Source organism: Gobio gobio (genome assembly GCF_949357685.1).
Source record: "Gobio gobio genome assembly, chromosome: 20".
Classification (NCBI taxonomy): Eukaryota; Metazoa; Chordata; class Actinopteri; order Cypriniformes; family Gobionidae; genus Gobio; species Gobio gobio.
The window spans coordinates 45019943-45037412 of NC_137113.1; the positions used below are offsets into that span (position 1 = coordinate 45019943).

Here is a 17470-nt window from a genome sequence, read left to right on the forward strand (position 1 = left end):
TTTAAAACAGCATAATGGGGCACTTTAAAATGAATTCAAGCACAGGGTCAAAGGGGTAAGGGTAAAACATGAATAGATTTATTAATGAATGCATTCCTCATCTAAAACATTTTTGTAAATATACTATCTTACATCATGGAAATGTCTTTTGGCAGCTGTGAAGATTATCATCTTTTTTTTTTTTGTCCATTTTGAGAGTTATGTACAAAGTTAGGTGAGAGAAAGGAAGTGCCGCTGCACCGATGTAGACAACTCACACCCAACAGCCAATCACGTCACGGACGAACGCCCACACTCACGCCACATGCAGACATGTATTAACCAGGTTTCCCAAGTGGGAACGATCAAGAACAAATGCCCATGCAAGTCCTTCAATTAAAGAGACATTCAGGCTTCTGGTTGTGGCATGCAAGTCACTCGTACACACCCGCTAATGGGCATTTGTTCAGATAGAGCTTGGAGATTTTGGATTGTGAAGCTGTACCATAAAACCCTTCATCACAGATCAGGATCAGAGTGGTTTGTCCGTACATAGAAAACTAGAAAAGAAGCAAATCCAAAAACAGTGTTATCTTCACTAACCTCATCAATTAGTTTGTATCGACATAAAAGTAGAGACGCAATGATCACAGTTTCCTTCTCCAGTGTTTGGAATGAGAGTTGAGAAGAAATAAACATCTAGTGTTCATGAATGAACGAGGCTTTAAAGTCAACATGAAATCAAACGGACCCCATTTTGTTTCTTAATTCACGTTTCTCAGATTCACGTTATTCCACAGATGAAGCTACACTAACTACAACAATTTTCACAGTCCCAACCTTTCTTCCTCATTGAATATCCCGTCTAACTCATCACACATGGGTCGCGGACGCCGCTTCATGTTGACTTTAACGCCGACAGGACTGCTAATACTGCGAATGGTTAGCTTTGTACAAGATCAGATTTCTTTGAAACGCTTCCTTTACGACACCAAGAAACACTTCCTTACAGTATGTCAACAATTACACTGTACCACTAAAACTTCTCATATAAACAATATGAAATGGAATATTACATCTCTGGGCGCACGAGGCCGCGAAAAACAATCTACCACAAGGTTTCCCTCCGACTGGACGCTTCTAGCCAATGGTTCGTATACATCATGGACGGCTGTCACCGAACCTGTGAGAGAAGTACAATATAGTTTCCAAGAGGCTGATTAAAAATATTGTAGTTTTGTGTGGGTTTGGGTGCCGGGAATTGTCATCGCTTTGACTCAGAAGAGGGTGCAGCGCTTGCCGCGTTTTTTGACGGGCGGAGGGCAGAGGACGGCGCGGATGGCCTCGTCAAATACAGTCTTTAGCCCTCGCTGAGTCAGGGCGGAGCATTCCAGGTACTTCACGGCACCTGCGGCATAAAGACAAGAAAGAGTATGTACCTTAATTTTGCTAAAATGGTTGTTTTTTGGACACTTGCTCTATTGGGAAGAGTACGTAAAAGTGTTCTAAGCCTGCACAATTAATCCAGATAAATACTTAAGTTTGTACAAGTGTGTTGATGACGTGACATGGCATTTTCAGTCAAGATAAAAATGTATATAAATAGTGTCATCATTTAAAATGCAGTAAATGGTTAAACATTTATTTGTCTTAATTGGACCTGTTGATTTAAAAACTGCTTTGTCTTTAGAATTATTATTTTTTTTAGCCAAATCTCATACTTGTCCAATAGTGACTGTCAATAAATTACGACTTTTATAAATTAAAAAGAAAATCATACAAAAAGACCCCCTTTGCGGTCGATATGCGCCCTCGATGTGCACTTCTGCCGAGCCCGCACCATAGACACTGGTGTGTGTTTCGCAGCAGACTTCCCGACAGTCAACACAGCGTTACGTCATGAAAGTGCGGAGTTGTAGGAAGACCGCGAGTGTTTAGGGTTTGGCCATTTGGGACCGGGCCTTTGGCACTTTCACGACGAAGGCCCTGTCCCAAATGGCACACTTCATGTGCACTTTCGGTCTTGTGGACTTACAATGGCCGCTGCGTGCGTGTGTCCATTAAGTTCACGTTAAGTCCGCTGAAGTGCGCATCGAGGGTGCTCACAAGCACCCTTCTTTAAGCTTAAATGACGAATGGTCCTGCGGACTTGTGGACTTTAAGGATTAGTTCACTTTTAAATAAACTTTTGCTGATAATTTGCTCACCCCCATGTCATCCAAGATGTCCATGTCTTTCTTTCTGCAGTCGAAAAGAAATTAAGGTTTTGGATGAAAACAGTCCAGGGGTTTCCTCCATATAATGGACTTCAATGGGCTCCAAACGGTTCAAGGTCCAAATGACAGTTTCAGTGCAGCTTCAAAGGGCTTTAAACGATACCAGACGATGAATAAGAGTCTTATCTAGCCAAACCATCAGTTTCTGCGAGAAACCAAGCAGTATTTATGCTATTATTTTACCTCTTTACAGACGAAGGCCATCGTCTCTGAGCTCCGCCATAACTTCCGGAGAGTGAGGTCAAATTAGATCGTGGTCATAGATATATCGATAGTAGATGCCTGATTCTACTGATCCGTCGCAGTCGCTAATGAGGCATCTACGTATACATCTATGACCACGATCTAATTTCACCACCGCTGCGAGAGCGAGCAGAAAATGAGAGCAGTTCTGTTTTTTGGCCACAGGTGTCAGTCGCGAGTTTAAATTTCAGAAAAACGCATATAGCCCCTTTAAGTCCACAAGACCGAAAGTGCACACGAAGTATTTCACTTTTTTGGAACCGCTATAAAAGTGTTAATTTCTGTTGTCCTTTGCTGCGATGCCCCTATATTCCTAATTCTTTCAGTCACACCATAGGACACATTTCAGTAAAAATGTTCACAAAACATTGAAAGAATTAACAAACTTAGTGAGCCCTTATATTTTCCAAAACATCAGACTTCACACTACATAATATGCAGTTTTACTTTAAAAGTGGTGTTTTACAAAAGAAGCATTTTTACTGCTTATTTGTCAAATACCAAATTATGAAATAACACTAACAAAATAAAGGTTTCACTGTGGTTTTCAAAATAAAAGTTTGATGGTTTAACATCCTGAAAATTAAGACATTAAATTAAGATAAGCCGTAAATATTGTAATATTTTTCAATATTAGATTTTTTTATTTTATAGTGCAATATTTCTTATATTTATATTTAATATTATTATTTGAGAGCCATATTGATATATAATCACAAAACTTTGGCCATTTGTGTGTAGCCCTACAAACAAGCACAGCAAACCTGGATTACATTTTTTAAAACACATTTTAAAATGCAATTGCATGTTTTTCTTTATAGAAAAATCGCAATTAAATACTTTCCCCAAATCATGCATCTTTGGAGTTGGTAAGATTTAGTATTTTCTGCTCTGCATTTAATTGACCAGAAATACAGTAAAAACAGTAATGTTGTAATATTATTACCATTTAAAATAACTGTTTTATATGAATATGTTAAAATGTAATTTATTCCTGTGATCAAAGCTGAATTTTCAGCATCATTACTCTTCAGTAGCGCTGTCAAAAGATTAATCGCGATTAATCGCATCCAAAATAAAAGTTTGTGTTTACATAATGTGTGTGTACTCTGTTAATTATTATTTATATATAAATACACACACATTCATGTATATATTTAAGAAATATTTGCATGTATTTACTGTATATACATTTATATAATCTATAATATATATAAATATAAATGTTTTATATATAAAAATAATATTTTTTTCTTAAACATATACATGCTTGTGTGTGTATTTATATATAAATAATAATTAACAGAGTACACACACATATATTATGTAAACACAAACTTTTATTTTGGATGCGATTAATCGCGATTAATCTTTTGATAGCCCTACTCTTCAGTCTTCAGTGTCACATGACCCTTCAGAAATCATTCTGATATGACGATTATCATCAGTGATGAAAACAGTTGTGCTGCTTAATGTTGTGAAACCCATGATGCATTTCTTTCAGGATTCTCTATTGAATAGAAAGTTCAAAAGAACAGATTTTAAAATTGAAACCTTTTGTAACATTGTAAATGTCTTTACTGATGAATTTAATGTATCTTTAAACAAACAAAAAAACAATTCTTACCAACCCTAAACTTTGAAACAGTAGTGTGTAGAACAGACACTAGGATAAACTCAGACACACAGGTCTTGCATAAATCAGCCATTTACTGTTTCTGGCAGGCTCTGGGAACACATTCACACTGGGGAGACTTGCAGCATGCAGACCAACTCGACAAAGAGCCCTTCTCTAGGAAAGGCCATTTTGTTTTCTGAACATCTTTCTCCGGCTGCCGCTCCTCCCCCACGTTCCCGGCTCATGCTGGACCGCCACCGGTAAGACAATTGCCATCTTTGTGCCGCCCACTCCACTGAGCAACTCCAAACATATGACAACCTAACCGGCGTCCCACTCACTCACAGACCTCAGCTCAATAACTGCATTATGGAAACATGCCTCCGGTAATGGAAGTACAGTTGTCCTGCTGTCATTCATAAATGAGACATACTTTACGCACCGATCTCTCGGGCCATGGCCAGGCCCTGTGGGTAGGTGATGGGGGACAGCTTTTTGTCCCGCAGCCTCTCTATGGTGTCCTTATCATCTCGCAGATCCAGTTTGGTGCCCACCAGGATGATGGGTGTGTTGGGGCAGTGATGTCGCACCTCGGGGTACCACTGGAGCATTGAAACATTAGTCTTATATTACATTATGGTCTCAGCTTTATCTAAATCATTCTTTCCAAATCAACCCCAAAATGAGTTGCACCCACCTTTGCACGGACGTTCTCAAAGGATGCTGGGCTCACCAAAGAAAAGCATATTAAAAACACATCCTGTAGAGAAAACAGAGGGGGAATCATTTAACAAGCTGTTTTTGTTGACATACCCAATCCTAATTTAATCATTTATCCGCTTCCTGTTGTTCTGCAGGGATACGAGGACATTCATGGACAGTCCTTTTAATTATAAGAATGTGACGGCACAAAAGAGGTAATGTCTTACATTCAACTTGAAAAAATCGAATTTATCATCCAATGTTCAAAATGTAATGCGAAAGAAGGTATTCTAAGACAGCGCCACCTTGTAATAAAATGTATATCTATGTATTATAATTACATTTTTAAAAATGTGGATAGCTTTTGATGAGTTTTGCCTATTGTCGTAAGACTAGTTTGGTATTTCTTGGATCATGCAGAGAACATCGATACCAATTATGCCATAAACGGCCGAATGTCCTGTCCGCCATTTTGAATTTCTTCCAAAACCTACTTTTTCTAACTCCTCCTAGACCTTTGGTCCGATTTTCAACAAATTCGAGTCCGATCATCTTCAAACAATGCTGACAAAAAAGTTATGGAATTGAAGTTGATTAGTCAAACCGAATTCGATGAAGCGCAGGTGAGGACGTGAGGCTATATCTCCGCAACGCTTTAGTTTATTCTGACCAAACTTAGTGTGTGTTACTACAACCATGACCTGTGGACACAGTATCGGCGCAGTGCCACCTAGTGGTCAGGAGATTAAAAAAAATCCTATAACTTATGAACGGTTTGGCCAAAAATCACCAGACTGGACTGTTTAGATTTGATATAGCATACTAAGTCGAACAATATCCAATTTTGCCATGTCGGCCATTTTGAATTTTGCTGTAAAATGCAATATTATACGAATGCATTGGCGTATCGATACGAAACTCAGTATGTCATCGGCACCATGCCATGAAGGGACTCAAAAAGTTTAAAGACAACACCACCTTAAAATAGTATCTGTATTATAATATGTATTATAATTACATTTTTAAAAATGTGGATAGCTTTTGATGAGTTTTGCCTATTGTCCTGAGACTAGTTTGGCATTTCTTGGATCATGCAGAGAACATCGATACCAATTATGCCATAAACGGCCGAATGTCCTGTCCGCCATTTTGAATTTCTTTGAAAACCTACTTTTTCTAACTCCTCCTAGACCTTTGGTCTGATTTTCACCAAATTCGAGTCAGATCATCTTCAAACAATGCTGACAAAAAAGTTATGGAATTTAAGTTGATTAGTCAAACCGAATTCGATGAAGCGCAGGTGAGGACGTGAGGCTATATCTCCGCAACGCTTTAGTTTATTCTGACCAAACTTAGTGTGTGTTACTACAACCATGACCTGAGGACACAGTATCGGCGCAGTGCCACCTAGTGGTCAGGAGATTAAAAAAAATCCTATAACTTATGAACGGTTTGGCCAAAAATCACCAGACTGGACTGTTTAGATTTGATATAGCATACTAAGTCGAACAATATCCAATTTTGCCATGTCGGCCATTTTGAATTTTGCTGTAAAATGCAATATTATACGAATGCATTGGCATATCGATACGAAACTCAGTATGTCATCGGCACCATGCCATGAAGGTACTCAAAAAGTTTAAAGACAACACCACCTTAAATTAGTATCTGTATTATAATATGTATTATAATTACATTTTTAAAAATGTGGATAGCTTTTAATGAGTTTTGCCTATTGTCGTAAGACTAGTTTGGTATTTCTTGGATCATGCAGAGAACATCGATACCAATTATGCCATAAACGGCCGAATGTCCTGTCCGCCTTATGAATTTCTTTGAAAACCTACTTTTTCTAACTCCTCCTAGACCTTTGGTCCGATTTTCACCAAATTCGAGTCAGATCATCTTCAAACAATGCTGACAAAAAAGTTATGGAATTTAAGTTGATTAGTCAAACCGAATTCGATGAAGCGCAAGTGAGGACGTGAGGCTATATCTCCGCAACGCTTTAGCGTATTCTGACCAAACTTGGTGTGTGTAATGACAACCATGACCTGAGGGCAAAGTTTCAGCACAGTGCCACCTAGTGGTCAGGAGATATATTTTTTTTTCTTATAACTTATGAATGGTTTGGCCAAAAATCACAAGCCTGGACTTTAGATTTGGTATAGCATACCGAGTCGAACAATTTTCCCGTGACGCCCATTTTGAATTTTGGTGTCAAATGCTATATTTTACCACCGCAATGGCGTATCGAAACGAAACTCGCTACGTGTCTTCGGCAGCATGCCCTGAAGGTACTCAAAAAGGTATTCATTTCAAGACAGCACCACCTTGTAATAAAATTAGCATTTATGTATTATAATATGTATTATATGCATAATATGAATATTTGACATATTGACAGCAAACTTTGTGTGTGTCATTTTCACCCAACAATGTCCACACCAGATCAATTTGCTGTCAGCGCCACCTATTGGTCAAAAGTGATTTTCACATTGCAAGTGATTGTATTAATGAATTTTCTATAATAAGAACTGTCTTTATCTAATATAAAGTATTTTTTTTGTAATAATTTGATGTCACGCACCGTCTGCGGGTATGAGAGGGGACGGAGGCGGTCATAGTCTTCCTGTCCTGCCGTATCCCATAAGCCAAGGTTCACTGGTTTGCCATCGACCATCACATTGGCAGAGTAGTTGTCAAACCTAAAAAATGCGCATTGACTTAATGCTCAATAAAACATTGCAAAACATTCAGAATGACAAATGGCATCGGAATTATTTGTTGCCACCGCAGCCATCAAACATTCCTGAATGCTCATCCATCTTAATGAACAATAAAGCAGTTACTCAGCAATACATTCCACAATGTCATTGAGTGGATCGGCTCACATTTTTGGAATATCTTCCTGCAAAGCATCAGGATAGAGTTCATTAGATCTTTAGAGTGGTCAACTAATTGTCTTATTGATATGCAAATCAATGCTGTCACATGCACTTCATGTCCACAGATCACCAGTGAGGACCGATATATCAGCCAGTGATCAAGTTATTATTGTAGAAAAAATATAAATAACGTATACAAAGCATATACAAAAACTAACTCTAAGGAAATAATTGGTTAGCTAAAAAAAACGCTTACACTTTAGTTTAGGGTCCAATTCTCACTATTAAAGTTGCTTATTAACATGCATATTACTAGGATATTGGCTGTTTATTATACTTATAAAGCACATATTATAATGCTTTATTCTGCATGACCATATTCTATATCCCATAATCACCCAATACCTAAACTTAACAACTACCTTACCTTAACTATTTATACGCAGTAATTAGGAGTTTATTGAGGCAAAAGTTGTAATAGTTAGTTAATAGTGAGAATTGGACCATAAACTAAAGTGTGACCACAAAAAAAAAAAAGTTATTTGGTGCAACATTTGCACCATTGGAATTGATTTAGCCTTTATAAAGGTGTATAAATAAACCATATAAACATTTTATATTTATGTTGAATATTATTAACTAAAATTAAACTCTAATTTTACTCATCTACTTCATGCCTTCTGTTGTCTGATTGATATTTCATACTTTTTTAGCAAGTAAAAGGCCTTTTAGTATAATTATATAGTATAATGATCCATCCGGCTTTTGAGGAAGGTTTATTTGTCAATTTATCTCTCAATCATCATTGTATTGTATTCCATTATGTGTTTAAAAAACTGCAGAGCTTTGATCATAAACTAAGCATTTAAATATCAAGACTTTGATTGACTAATATTTATGTGCATTTTATGTAAGTAGTCTGTTATGCTGTTATAAAGTTCTCAGTGATTTTATATATATAATGCATCTCAATAACTTTAACAGCAAATTCTAGCATATGCACACACTATATACTCACACTGTAGGGATGTACTCGCCAGGGAAGGCATTTGTGGTGTAGCTGATGAGCAGACAGGTCTTACCCACCGCCCTGGGGAAAAGCACAAGAGAGAGCTGAACTAGGGATTCCTGAGATGCATTAATGTGCATTTTAAAGAAAACTCATAGATGGAGAGGGAACAATAATGAAAAGGTCAGAACATTATATCATAAATAAGGTGTGCTCATGCAAAAGTAGTTACTGCTGCTTGTGTGCCCTTTATGTGGGTGTTAGTATGTCAGATAGTGACAGACCCTGTCCCAGATTCACACTCGCCTGAGGGAAACCACACGAGCTAGCCGTAAGAATCGTTCTTCGGAGTCAGATGAAGGACTCGTTCACTAAGCAGCTCATGAATGATTCACTGAACGGTGAACTGTCTCTTTTCAGACACATCCAATTCGTATCGATTTGACTTTTTTTTGGACTAGTGCTGTCAAAACGATTAATCGCGATGAATCACATCCAAAATAAAAGTTTGTGTTTACATAATATATGTATGTGTACTGTGTATAATTATGTATATATGAATACACATACATGCATGTATATATATTTAAGTTTTTTATTTATTTATATATAAAATATTTATATATATACTAGGGCTGTCAAAAGATTAATCGCGATTAATTGCATCCAAAATAAAAGTTTGTGTGTACATAATATATGTGTGTGTACTCTGTTAATTATTATTTATATATAAATGCACACACATTCATGTATATATTTAAGAAATATTTGCATGTATATACTGTATATACATTTATATAATCTATAATATCTACAAATATAAATGTTTTATATATAAAAAGTATATTTTTTTTCTTAAATATATACATGCTTGTGTGTGTATTTATATATAAATAATATTTAACAGAGTACACGCATATATTATGTAAACACAAACTTTTATTTTGGATGCGATTAATCTTTTGACAGCCCTAATATATACATGCATGTGTATGTATTCAAATATACATAATACACACACACACACACACACACACACACACACACACACACACACACACACACACACACACACACACACACACACACACACACACACACACTATTATGTAAACACAAACTTTTATTTTGGATGTGATTAATCGATTTGACAGCACTAAAATGGGCATTTCTATCTTAAATGAGTAAAACTACTTTTATGAGAAATAACAAAGCAAAAAAGACTGTAACTTAGGCCTTAAATCTATCCTTTGATCTATAATACGCATGTTAATATGCTTTTCTTTATGTCTTGGTGGTGAGCGAGACAGATTTTATTTCGTAAAATAATAGCGAATCATATTCTTGAACCGGTTCTTCAAAGGAACCGATTCTTCGAACGAGTCCCATAGCAGCCAGGGAAACTCTCGCTCGCATGCACGCGCTCCACACACTTCTCGTGCACACTCGTGCGCGTTAGAGGGAGTGGTAACCATAGCGTTTCTTGCTTCAGGCTTTTGCCATTCAACATGAGTCAGTCAGTAGCACAACACCCTGTAAATACACTCTCAGAGGACAAAAATGACCAAAGCCTGTTCATTTAATGTCAAATAAACGCCGCGCACTGAAAGCCGCACGTGCATCAGAGACAAAACACAAAATAATACACGAAGATAAAACAATGCATTTCTTACGATGTGATGCGCCCGTTTAAATAGCTATACACATTCATATTTCAGTTTCACATGCAGTCTGCATACATCACGAACATGCTTAAGATCAAATAGAAGGTGTTTCGTTAAGCAAATGATAAAATGCAAAGGCCAGAACTGGGCATCAATGCATTGCAATAACCCAAACGGGTTTTCCAAGGATGCTCCTCTCCCATCAGCTCCCCGAAAACACTACTTACCCGTCGCCGACCACCACGCATTTAATAGCTTGCATTTGTGGAGAGGCAGGTTGCTTCACTTCACAGGCGTAGATGTGTTTTATTATGACACAGCTCCCACTTAACCCGAGAAATGAAAGATATCTGCAGAAATACGGTCTCTGCCCTCTTTGCAGCAGCGGTTTTGATAGCGAAGCTCGCCGAGACTCTCCGGAAAAAGCCGAAGAAATTTAAAGGGACAGGAGCCCACACAGCGTTGAGTCATGTATGCATTTTTATCCAAAGCGACTAATATCACATTTGATCATTTCATTGATGTTGCTAGCACCATGCGCTACTTTTTTATAGCAACTGTAACAATTGATGTTATACTATGGGATGATTTTAGACTCAAAATGATTAATAAATGCACACACAATTATCCATGAACTTGATTTTTACTATCCACAAACATGCCTTTTAACTTGTGTGTGCAAAATACAGAATTACATGAATGTGCAGCGATTTGTACAAATAGAGACGTAGTAGTGGATACAAAACTTTGATTTTGTATTAATGTAAGTCAGAAATTGTGCGTGCAACGAGTAAAGGCCTGTTCACACCGGGACGATTTTCGCGTGCTTTTATCGCGACGTTTAACGCCTTGTGACTAAACAAATGTCGCCAATGTGAGTGTGCACACCGACGCGCAAAACGGCAGGCGTAAAAGCGTCATATAAAAAAAAAACGCCTCGGGTTCGTTTTTTTATTTTGACGCGGCGCGTTAAAAACTAGCCGACCAATGAGATCAGCGCTTTTGTTCACATGCCTGGAGCTGCTGAAGTGACAGTAATGCCGTGTTCCAGGCAACCTGCGTGTTTTTCCAACCTTCTACCCGTGAAAGTGGACTGGAACAGCAGCCAAAACTGTGACTTCCCACCCGTGTACTCGTACTAGATCGATGTACTCCCAGTTACGAGTTCTGACGTCACATATCCCGCGAAGCAACAATGGCAGCCCCTACGGATGCAGTGTTTATGAAAGTCGTACATTAAAAAACAAATATAAGGTATTGCTCTAACGTTATTTATCAGCAAATGTTATGCATTATCAGCAGCCTTTCTAGTGTTAGCTAGTTTTCAGGCCATTGAGTGCAAGAATAAATGAATACCAAATACATTTCCAAATATCCAAATAATGTAAAATAAAAGGTATAACAGCTTCTCTTGCCTTATGCGCCATTTTTTCTCCTCTGTTTCCCTCAAGTAAGCAAGGAGTGAGCACCTTTGGCAATAGAAATGATTGTAAATGAGCATAACCCCTGTACGGTTCACCATTCTTTGTTTACATCTAGCTACCGCTCCAGGCAGTTTGGCGTGACTTTGCCTGGAACACTACAAAGTTGTGAGTCGTGGTTTGAAGTCGTAACTTACGGGCTCAAAACCCTGCCTGGAACGCAGCATTAAACACGACTTGGTGGCGCTCAAGCACAAAACGGTCTTGCCGAGCACACATTGATATGACGAAGAAGTAGTAAGTAGATAAAGAAGAAGATGAGCTGCTTGTCAGTTAGCAAAAAGTGTGTGAATGGTTTTGGCCATAGATATAATATATCTATGGTTTTGTCAAGCACGTAAATACTGTCTCTCTTCTTCTTCTGCGTGACAAGCGAGTGTCAGAAGCGTAAAGTGCCGCAGCACCACCTTGTGTACCGGGAGCGCATCTACTGAATGTGCACGTTCACTCGACGCATCGCCAGTGAAAATCGCTTGGGTGTGAACACTCAAGACGCGCTGAAAAAACATCATGAAAAACGCTGTCCCGGTGTGTGCAGGCCTTAAGATGTGCATTTGTGGATCCGGTGACCATTTTATTACATCCCAATTAGTCTAGAGGTATCTAAGGGACATCCACATAAACTAGATCTAGAACCAACTAGAACAACTCATAATACACAGAGAACAGAAGATTCAGGGTGCGTTCACACTTGTTCTTCGATTAAAACGAACCCTGGTGCGATTGCTCGGTTAGTGCGGTTCATTTGAACATATGTGAACGCTGCCATCTGAACCCTGGTGCGCACCAAACAAGCGGAGCGAGACGCTAAAGAGACGGGTCTCGGCCCGCTTCCAAATCAACTCTGGTGCGGTTCGATTGATATATGAACGCAACACGGACCAAAGACATGTAAACCAACCAAAAACGGGACGTGATTTCCCAAGATGCAACGCTACAAGTCAGCTGATTTGACGGCGCGGAAAGATCGGTGTATCCAAAATGAGTAGAGGACAAACGTTGAGGTAAAGTGCCTCATCAGTATATGCAGATCTTCGTTTCTGCACAACGGAGGAAATCCTGCTGCTGTTTTGAATGTTTTGAGCATTTTATGAGCTCTTTGTGAGTTCTCAGCTGGTAAAAATAAAACCATATGTACACGCATAAACTGATGGCGTTTAATCCAGCACACAGCATTGTTTTGAATGTTCGGTAAGCAGCTCCGTCGCGAAATATACGTCATAAAAGCCGACCAATCAGGTTGTGACCGTATCCCTATGCCTTTGGTTCGGTAACTTTAGGTTCGCTGTTAAAAATGCCAGTGTGAACGCCAAGCGGACCAGGACCATATGTTTTTTTTTGTTTTTTTTTTGGTCCGGACCAAACTACAATTGTGAACGCACCCTTAATGGAACACTCCACTTTTTTTGAAAATAGGCTCATTTTACAAGTCCCCTAGAGTTAAATAGTTTAGTTTTACCGATTTTGAATCCATTCAGCCGATTACCTAGCTGGGGCTACTTTCAGGCGCTGCGTTCCATCATTGCGCCGCTGCAGCCATGGTACGGCCGTGAAGATCCGCGACTATTGCGCAGGAATGAGAAAGTAGTTCCTAGCCATATAGGTGTAGAAAATCGCAACTTTTCATTTTCAGTTGGTCTTAGCACACGATGTAACTGTAGAAGAGTCAAGTTTTAAATAGGAAAAATATTGAAAGTGTCTTTGGTCATTTTTTGAATGAGATGCTAATGGACTGATCAGAATCAATGATGTATGCTAAGCTATGCTAAAAGTGCTACCGCCAGATACAAAGATCGGCTGAATGGATTCAAAAACGGTAAAACTCAACTATTTAACTCTAGGGGACTTGTAAAATGAGCCTATTTTTAAAAAAAGTGGAGTGTTCCTTTAAGCAGACCACCAACCAAGCCTGGAGCCATCAAGACAGGAGCACTACACAAAAGAGTCTTGATCGACATAAACGCATGCTGACAATCGTCAGACCACCGGAACTGACAGTATGGACTCAAGAGCAATGATAGGAAAGTTCCTACAGAAGCTGCGATAATAGCCAGCCATACCCAAAAATCTACGGAGTTCTCGCCGAGTAGTTGGAGTTGGAAATTCAGCTATGGCTGTCACTTTCGCTTCTAACGGGCGCACTTGACCTTGGCCGACTTCTTTGCCGAGATAGGCAAACTCGCACTTGACCAAATTCAAGGTCAGAGAAGCTTTAGCAACTCGCTCAAATACAGTCTGTAACAGATATACATGTTCTGACAAGTCAGTAGAATACACCACTAAATCACCCAAATAAGCATTAGAGTTTGGCAACCCGGAGAGCACGATGTTAATGAATCGTTGAAAAGTAGCAGGAGCGTTGCGCATCCCGAAAGCCATAACATAATATTGTAAAGCATGCATTCATTGACTTGTTTGTGAGTCGATCCTATTTGATTCATTTGGATTTTGAGACTTTCATTTCGCCGGTTTGGCCTTGCACGATCCACACACACAGCTGTCTAAGAAAACCTGCTGCCACTAGATGGCAGTATTCTGCCAAAACAGACACCGGCACCGTAAGCGCTCTTCTGCCTATGAGAGACGCTTTGTGTCCTCGTTATAAAGACGAGGAAAACGCTTAACAGTAGGCTAACGTTAAACAGGTATTAATAACGCATAGGCAACTTTGTATAGGCAAGCAGATTAAATCAGGTTATGAACACAACATTGTTCATCACAACATTTTTCATTTTCATAAATGCTTAATATGCAATATAGCACATGTTCAATAAAGTGTATAGCCTTTTAAGCACATAAGCGTCTCATAGGCAGAAGAGCGCTTACGGTGCCGGTGTCTGTTTTGGCAGAATACTGCCATCTAGTGGCAGCAGGTTTTCTTAGACAGCTGTGTGTGTGGATCGTGCAAGGCCAAACCGGCGAAATGAAAGTCTCAAAAACCAAATGAATCAAATAGGATCGACTCACAAACGAGTCAATGAATGTATGCGTGTCACCGGATCCACAAATGCACATCTTACTCGTTGCACGCACAGTTTTGTATTCACAACTATGTCTCTATTTGTACAAATCGCAGCACATTCATGTAATTCTGTATTTAGCACACACAAGTTAAAAGGCATTTGCTTGTGGATAGTAAAACATGTCTGCAACATTTATCAAGTTCATGGATAATTGTGTGTGCATTTATTAATCATTTTGAGTCTAAAATCATCCCATATTATAAAACAGCAGTATGCTAAATGTTTGTCACATGACCTTATTACACTTATGCATGAGTGGCGTGCAGTTATTACACTAGAAATAATGTCATTATGCCTTTTTCATACAAGTTTGTGTTATGTTTAACACAATTAAATGGAAATACTTCTTTGTGGTAAAAGAATCAAACACTGCAGAAATATTAAGAATGAACATTATTCTTTCCATTAAACACTGTACAAACAGCTTCATCAAAAGCACACATTTTATTTAATAACCAAGAGGCATTACAAAAGTGGAAGAACTTCAAAAGTAGAAAACCTTTTCAAATATGCAATTTGTAAGTGCCTTGGCATAAGAGCATCGATGGACAATATGGCACATTGGGGATTTTTAAAATATCTGAAAGAGCTCTAAAATAGTTTAAAAGTCAAAGTAAATATCCATAAAAACTGCAGAAAATGAGTCCCTCCCCCCAAACTAAATGCATAAGAATGCATACTAATCTTTTGTTTGGTGTCATATCATTTTTGTTCCAATTCATAAACGCGCCTCTTAAATATTTAAAAGCATTGTAAACACTTGCAGTATGCACAGTTAAAGCACTCTGGTGGAACTGAGGGAAAGACTGCACACAGAACTGTGGGAAAATCACGGTGCGAGTTCACTTTTTGGGGCTGAAGTGTGCAAGAGGGGAGCCCTGGACGTAAGTGAGAATGGCGTTCTGGAGGAAGCTGGCTCTCTGCGCCTCGTCCTCACGTATGCGCTGGATCTCTCCTTCTCTAATGCGCAGCCGCTCGAGCAGAGAGGAGATCTCGCTCTCTTTGTCCAGAAGGGCCTCTCTGTGGGCGGTGCTGAGAACTGATCCAAAACACAAACACTGTGTCAATGAGCCATCAGCCTGCAACAGGCTTCAGGTTACATAACAGAACAAAAACAAGTCTTGCATTTAGTCTTCACTACGTCAAATTAGTTACATGAACAATTTCACACACTTTTATTAAACCTAAAGGGATAGTTCACCAAAAATGAAATTCTGTCATTAATTCTTCACCCTCATGTCTTTCCAAACCCGATAGACATTCATTCATCTTCAGAACACAAATGAAGATCTTTTTGACTGGTTCAGAGAGCTCTCGGATTTCATCAGAGGCAGCAACGTCATTGCAACTTTCAAGGTCCAGAAAGGAAGTAAAGACATGGTTAAAATAGTCCATGTGACTCCAGCGTTTCAACCTTAAAGGGATAGTTCACCCCAAAAACTAAAATTTGATGTTTTTCTGCTTACCCCTAAGGCATCCAAGATGTAGGTGTCTTTGTTTCTTCAGTAGAACACAAATGAAGATTTTTAACTCCAACCGTTGCTGTGTGTCACTCATATAATGCTTGTCAATGGAGTCTAATTCTATTAGAGTAAAAAAAACATGGACCGACAACTTCAAATTAAACCCGCGGCTCGTGACGACACATTGATGTCTTAAAGCTACACTGTGTAACTTTTTTTGTTTATTCTTAGCTAAAAACACTTTCTTTTAAAAATATATGTGCTCATTAATGTATATTTACTTCTTTCAAGTAATAAAGTATTCATGTAAGTTTATAATATGCCATTGAAAATACATACGGGTGAGGGGTTTGAATGCGGGTCGCCATGTTGCCCCTCCATCTGGAAAGTACATTAGCCAAAGAGGGACATACCCGTAAATTCAAGCTTCGCCTTTCGCGTTTTAACACTCGATGGCACCGTGTCGAATGTGGACGAGGTCGAACTGGAAGCCATGTTAATCTTGGACTAAATCGGCCACCGTAGGAGTTAAAACGAAATCAGAATTGAGAGGAACAGAAACTAATATTCACTGGATGGACATATACCTTTTCACCACTAGATGGGGGAAAATATCACACAGTGTAGCTTTAAGACACGAAACGATCGGTTTCTGAGAGAAACCGACCGGTATTTATGCAATTATTTCACCTCATATCAGACGAATGTCTTCAGCTCTCCAGACTGCCATCACTTCCTGTGAGTGAGGTCAAAATTCCGGTCGGGTCATCCGTCTCACTTTATTTCACAATCTCTTCTCATCTGTGTCATTCTCCTACACTGTTAATGTAATAGATACAGTGCAGAGCTTCCGAGTTCTACATCAGAACGCTGGCTTACCATTGGCCGACTCTGTTCACATGACGCATGTGTGATGCTGACGCAGGAGCTGGTCAATATTGAGGTGGCGTTTTGACGTACAACTCAGAGACAACTAGGAGACTGACACAGACGAGAAGAAATTGTTGAATAAAGTCGTTATTTTTGTTTGTTTTTTTGCACACAAAAATGATTGACTTCAGAACATTAAGGTTGAACATGATTAAGGAGTCACATGGACTATTTTAACCATGTCTTTACTACCT

The 17470-nt window shown here is 38.9% G+C and overlaps 3 protein-coding genes across 8 annotated transcripts in view; 1 reads left to right on the forward strand and 2 right to left on the reverse strand.

Annotated features, from left to right (window-relative positions):
* dcxr (dicarbonyl/L-xylulose reductase) overlaps positions 1-17470 on the forward strand; it is a 43725-nt gene that overhangs the window by 21117 nt on the left and 5138 nt on the right. For 2 of the 4 annotated variants that reach the window (XM_079801683.1, XM_079801682.1), the window contains one exon: positions 4224-5186. The exons of 1 other annotated variant lie outside the window; for it this stretch is intronic. The gene's annotated coding sequence lies outside the window, so the exon portion shown is untranslated. Of the gene's footprint in view, positions 1-4223; positions 5284-17470 lie in introns of those variants that run through there. One more of the 4 variants, XM_079801681.1, reaches the window with a different exon arrangement.
* Positions 58-10748, reverse strand: rac3b (Rac family small GTPase 3b). Its single transcript, XM_079801678.1, has 8 exons — positions 10607-10748; positions 8725-8796; positions 7409-7526; positions 4814-4876; positions 4559-4718; positions 1280-1387; positions 1056-1162; positions 58-539 (listed from the first exon to the last, which is right to left on the reverse strand). The coding sequence occupies exons 1-8, from the start codon at positions 10639-10641 to the stop codon at positions 414-416; spliced, it is 789 nt and encodes a 262-aa protein (XP_079657804.1). The 5' UTR covers positions 10642-10748; the 3' UTR covers positions 58-413.
* lrrc45 (leucine rich repeat containing 45) overlaps positions 14992-17470 on the reverse strand; it is a 42051-nt gene continuing 39572 nt past the window's right edge. For 2 of the 3 annotated variants that reach the window (XM_079801653.1, XM_079801655.1), the window contains exon 18: positions 14992-15922. In XM_079801653.1, the coding sequence (XP_079657779.1) occupies positions 15726-15922 (197 nt within the window). In that variant the 3' untranslated portion in view covers positions 14992-15725. The remainder of the gene's footprint in view (positions 15923-17470) is intronic. The other variant, XM_079801654.1, reaches the window with a different exon arrangement.